Source organism: Caenorhabditis briggsae, assembly GCF_000004555.2.
Source record: "Caenorhabditis briggsae complete genome, chrI, whole genome shotgun sequence".
NCBI classification, from domain to species: domain Eukaryota; kingdom Metazoa; phylum Nematoda; class Chromadorea; order Rhabditida; family Rhabditidae; genus Caenorhabditis; species Caenorhabditis briggsae.
Genome location: NC_013489.2, coordinates 9,835,223 through 9,840,863, shown reverse-complemented (window position 1 = coordinate 9,840,863; position 5,641 = coordinate 9,835,223). Strand labels below are relative to the sequence as shown.

The following is a 5,641-nucleotide window of genomic DNA, read 5'->3' as shown; positions in this document are numbered from 1 at the left end:
CCTGACACTTCATGCGAGTCCGCTTTACTTCGACAATAAACAAAAATTTACTTGTTTTCAGCGTGCCCGGATGATAAATCTTTTACCAGCCATTGTGGCAAAGATCAAAAATGTAAGCATAACAATGAGATATGCTACCGTGATATGAAGGATAGCTCGAATCCTGGAAGTACCATAATGGCGTGCTGTGGTAGGTGGGCAAAGTTTTAATAAAAGATGTATTACTCTCTTAGTTCAAACTGAATATTTCTGCCCTTCCACTGGATTGTATACAAAGCATCATGAAGGAAATGGTGGTTGGTTATACAAGTATCTTGGCGAAGCCGAATTACCAAAAGATCTCTGGTACAGACGTTGGCATATAAAGTCTGGCGAACATGGAGTTGCTTGTCGTAAGTGTTGTGATCACCATAGAAGAATGACTAATCTTTTTTCAGCACTTCCGAACTCGTACACATTGAAAGTACCAGGTGAGACGCATCTTCCAATCGAATGGGAGAACAGGAAGCATAAAAAATGCCAAAAGAACTCTGATTGTGATGACGGACAATTCTGTGATGCCGTCTGGAATCCGAGCTATGAAAAGGGTACGGTACCATTTCTGGATGAAAGTCTCAATGGGAAATCGATTCGATTTTGCTACAAACGTATGTTGAATTTTTTACTGATTATGTTTTTTTTTTTAATTTTTTAAAGGGGGCTCCGTTTTCAAATTTTATTGTATTTCAATGTTTAAAAATTATGTATCGTCTTAAAACTATAGCGAATTGAAGCGAAGTTTTGTAATTTTCTTTCTTTTTTGAGAGTTTTCTTATTAGCTTTTTTCTTAATTTTTGGTATCATTATGATTTAGGAATAATTTATTTATTATTTTCATAATTCATAACGGAAAAATACGAAAAAATGGAATTTTTTCAAAATAATATCTTCCTTATATATAAAACGCTAGATGCGTCTGTTGGTCTCCGTGTCACTCTGTCCGCTTTTGGAAAATTTGAAAAATAAATTTAGATTTACGTGACCCGTTAAGAAAAAATTAGACGAAATCGCGCCAAAGGGCACCACCTAGCTGGTTAGGAAGAAATATAAAAGCAAACAACATTATTTGGGGTTTAAGTCCCCCTTCAAAGAGAAAGAATGTAATTGAACGTTTTCAGATCCGGATCTTCCTGAAAACATGAAGCACGTTGAGCATGACAACGGTCTCAAGTTATGCACCTCGCACTACGATTGTAAGAGTATGGATCAAGTTTGTCATGAAGAAAAAGACAAAATAACATACTACAACGAAACAAGTGGCAAGAAAGTATCAGGGATTTGTGTCCACGGTAACCAAATATCACTTTCTATTTTTCTAATACACAATATTCTTTCAGTTGACTCGTGTCCCAAAGGAATGGAACACTCCCGGGCGGTTTTGAATACCAATAGTCAGCCTTGTCATGAAAATACCGGATGTCAGGGAGCTGGTGTTTCAAAGGGCAGCTTTGACTTCAACCCCCATTGTCTTTCCTACTTCCCATCTGATCCATCTCGTAAACTTTGTTGTTTCGAGAGGAATCCAGAATGCCGACTTGGAAAAACGGAGACCCCAATCAAGAATTGTACTCAGATGTCGGACTGTACTGGAGATGTTCTCGTAAAGGATGCCAAATGGAATTTGTGGTGTGATGATAGTGGAAAGAACGTGTGTTGCAAAGACATGGAAAACAAACTCTGGCAATGTCCGGATCTTGTTACTCCATTGTTCAACGAACCAAAATGCACTGGATACTCGAAGGATAATATTCATTCAGGAACTTGTCCAAAGAAAGGAGGACGTTGTGTTCATGGTCATTGCTGTCCACCATGTAAGTTACAAATAGAATAAGGTTATTTCTAAAAATTAAATTTTTTCAGTGTCTATTTCGGAAAACGGCACCAAAGTTGATCTCGGCAAAAACCTCTACGAAACGGAATTCCCATGCAATCCGGCTAATCCTATTCAGCCTGGTTTCTCTTACGCATTCTGCAATGCAGATACTAAGAAGCTGATTATTGTTGGAAAATTCCACAATAATGGAGACAGCATGACAAAGGTTTCTGGATCCAAGTGCACCATAAACGCTGATTGTTCTCCCGATGGAAGTTCAGTTTGTGTTTATGAGAATGATAAGAATCATGTGTGCTACTACAATCCACTTCGTGCACTTCGTCCAGAAGTTTCTTCATTCTGGAAGACTGTTCTTATTATTTCTCTGGTCTGTGCTGGTGTCTTCATGATCATCTCGCTCGTTTGCTTCGTTTATTATCGTTCCAAATCTGTGTTCGATAAATATAAGAAGAAGGGAAAGAAGGGAGGAAAGGGAAGTGATTCGAAGAGCAGCAAGGGTGGAAAAAATAAGAAGAAGGGAGGAAAGAAAGGTGGAAAGAAGGGAAAGAAGGGTGAGGAGAGTTCCAAGAGCTCCAAATCGAAGAAGTCAAAGTCGAAAAAGGACACGGAGAAGTCGAAATCCGAGGCGACGACTGGTGATGGATCCACCAGCTCTCAGTTGAACTAGAAAATAACCCCCACTAGTATTCATGGATTCTTTTTTGAATTATTAGAAAATAAATGTGTAATTGTGTAATTGTCTAATTGTTGTAATAAAAACATGCAGGTCAGACATTGATATCGAAAATTCATAAACTTCTCGAATTTCGTTTTTTGAAACGTTGATTTTTTGAACTTTGTTACATTTCAATTTTGACCGGAAATCCAAAATTCCGATTTCAAACTTTCTAAATCCCTAAACTTCTTTAATTTCAAATTCTAGGTATTCCGGAAGTTTTTGGTTTTTTTTTGAAAATTATAATTTTTTGAATTGATAAATTCTAATTTTGGCTGAAAATCCAAAAATTTGATTTTCAAACTTTTTGAAAATCCCTGTTAAACATGAAATTTTGATCCTGATTTTAAAAAACTCGATTTTCAGAAGTTTCAATTTTCGAATTCCGAAAATTTTCCAAATTTGCTTTTTGATAAATTCCGAATTATCAGGAATTCTTCAATTTGTCACTTTTTTGAATTTTCAGTAAATTTTGAATGGCAGATTTTCGTTTTTTGAAATTATTGAATTTGTGAATTTAGTGATTTTTTTTTCAGTTTTTGTGAAAATTTCCATTTGTGATCTAGAAACCAGAAAATTCGAAAGTTCGCAATGTACGGAGAGAATTACGAAACTTAAATCCTGAAATTAGAAATTCGGGTTTTCAAATACCGACAGAAAACATAAGGAAAAAAATATATAAGAAGAGGCACAAGTTTATTTTTCTTGAACGTTTTTCACTTTGTTATGGATGAGTTCAATTGTTGGATTGGAAGGTGGCAGAAATAGGCCGATGAAGACCGCCAGTTTGAAAATGTAGTACAACGGAATGTACTCAAGAATACGATCAAATAGGACGAAGAATCCGAAAAGTGTCCAGTAAATGAACATGATTCCAGAGGATAGTCTTTCCGATGGCTCGCAATATGTCAAAACGATTGGAGCTGCTACAAGTAGACTATTCGCCAAGTAGTGAGGCTCTTTGAGAACGACCAAAAGAGCCAGAATGAACATGATTGTTCCTTTGATGAGCTAAACTTTGAAGAATAAGCTATCCGTTCCAACAAAAGGAAACTACCAGTTCCACTTCGACTCCAACGATTTCGCTGAACCTTTTCGCCCATCTTGCAGTTGGATACTTTTGATCATGGATGAGGCTGATGAACCAAGTTTGCACTTCCAACTCTGACTTGCTTATTTTTGAAGGATTGAAATGATGGATTGAAACAAAAAAAACGAAAATCGCAAGTTACGTAGAATTCAGAAAAGAAGGAGAGCACGAACAAAATCTGGATAATGAAGTCGTTTTTATGTTTCACAAATATCGACACTATAACAATGAAGACTCTATTTATCGGTTAAAAAACGGAAGCCCACAAAAAATAAAAAAATTATCTACTTGTTCTGTGTAGCTGGTTTCTCAGTAACAGTTTCAAGAATAGTTTCGTATCCACTGGTAATCGATTGATTGCGGAAAGCTGGGAATGTCTCCCATGGAGAGTTCAAATCGAATTTACGAAATTCTTGGGCCATCTCCGATGGTTCGTAGACGACACGCTTCAATTCTGGATCATAACGGACTTCATTGTATCCAGAGAGTGGATAATCCTTGCGGAACGGATGTCCCTCGAATCCATAGTCAGTGAGGATTCGGCGAAGATCCGGATGATTATTGAACCATACTCCGTACATGTCGTATACTTCACGCTCGTACCTGGAAATCGTTCTTTGATATAACTTTTGGAAGTTGAATAAATCTTCAAACTTTCGCTTTTACAATACTTTTTTCTCATAAAAATGATAACTCACCAATCAGCTCCCTTGAAAACTGGGGTAACAGAATCGATTGGGGCAATTTCGTCAGTGTAGGTGCGAACACGAACTCTCGCGTTAAATCGAACCGAGTAAAGAGCGTAGATGACCTCAAGACGGTTCTTGCGGGTTGGAACATCCATTCCAGTGATGAAAGTTAGGTTGGTGAACTGGGCAGAATGGTTTCCCTGAAAAATGAAGAAATTTGAAAATATTCATAAACGATGATAGAAGAAAAGTTTTTATAGCATTACAACTTTACAACTAAGCATTACAACCTGCAATTTGCAAGTCAAATCATTCTTTGATTTCAGCGAGAATTAGTATTTGAAAAATTACTTTTAATTTTTTTTTTGAAAAATTAGAAATCTCACCTTGAGGAACGAAAGAACTGGGACGACTCCAGAAGGATGAATCAAGAGTTCCAGCTCATCTCCTGCAGCGAATTGTACTTTCTGCACGAATTTCGGCAAGCACTCGGCAGCATACTTTCCAAAGTTAGCTAATCGCTCACGCTTCTTCTCGTCAATCTTCCAGATAGTTGCTGTAAATTCGATTTTTTAAAAAAATGGTTTCCGTTTTGAGTTGTACGTTTTTTCGGAGCATCTGTCTTGGTTTCGATAGTTTGTGATACAACAGAAGTTGTGGAGATTGGAGACTTTCTGATGACTTGTCTCGAAACTGCCTGCCGGATTACACTACCCAGCATTTTCTGAAATGTAGAAAAAAATGAACAGTGTCAACAGTATATTTTTTATTAAATCAAGCGAAAATGTAATAGTAAAACAGAAGAAAATATAAAAGTTATCAATCGGTCGGTCGCCGGGCACAAAGAAGACGCAAGCATATCCGTTTATGCGCCAACGTGGGAGGTTGGCGTATCTCTCGCTTCGGACGCGGAAGAGGACTCTGGACCGTTTCAGAATGATTCCATAAGAGATTCAGCGAATTGATGAGTCCTTGGGTCATCGTACAGTGTCTTCTGACCTTTTGAGTTCAACCTGTCGAAGATAAGACGCACACCAGTTAGAATTTGTTGAAAGTTGCCTGAAATCAAAACATCATATTTACAAGCAAAATGAATTTTAATTAATTCATTCACCTGTAACAAAAACTGCAGTTTCTTCACAGTCCGATTCGTATTTTCCTAATTCGTCGCCTCTCTCAAAACGAACGTCTACATTTGAACTCAACTTGATTTCGTTGATTTTTGCGCCGTTTTTGCCTGCAAGAATTTAATTATGAAAAAACAACACTGGAAA

General features: G+C 37.2%; 3 protein-coding genes across 3 annotated transcripts in view; 1 reads left to right on the top strand and 2 right to left on the bottom strand.

Annotated features, from left to right (window-relative positions):
• Window positions 1–144: 144 nt before the first annotated feature.
• Window positions 145–2,540, top strand: CBG12673 (the record flags this gene model as incomplete). The annotated part of the gene is made up of 4 exons (XM_045240655.1): window positions 145–190; window positions 234–647; window positions 1,158–1,850; window positions 1,900–2,540. 4 exons carry the CDS (start codon window positions 145–147, stop codon window positions 2,538–2,540), a joined length of 1,794 nt encoding a protein of 597 aa, XP_045094940.1.
• Window positions 2,541–3,962: 1,422 nt separating this feature from the next.
• Cbr-nuo-2 overlaps window positions 3,963–5,641 on the bottom strand; it is a gene marked incomplete at both ends in the record, with an annotated part of 9,121 nt that continues 7,442 nt past the window's right edge. Inside the window, one exon of the mRNA XM_002640122.1 lies at window positions 3,963–4,281. Within this exon, the coding sequence (XP_002640168.1) occupies window positions 3,963–4,281 (319 nt within the window). The remainder of the gene's footprint in view (window positions 4,282–5,641) is intronic.
• On the bottom strand, window positions 4,373–5,088 carry CBG29118 (the record flags this gene model as incomplete). The annotated part of the gene is made up of 3 exons (XM_045240648.1): window positions 4,373–4,567; window positions 4,754–4,923; window positions 4,971–5,088. The coding sequence occupies 3 exons, from the start codon at window positions 5,086–5,088 to the stop codon at window positions 4,373–4,375; spliced, it is 483 nt and encodes a 160-aa protein (XP_045100828.1).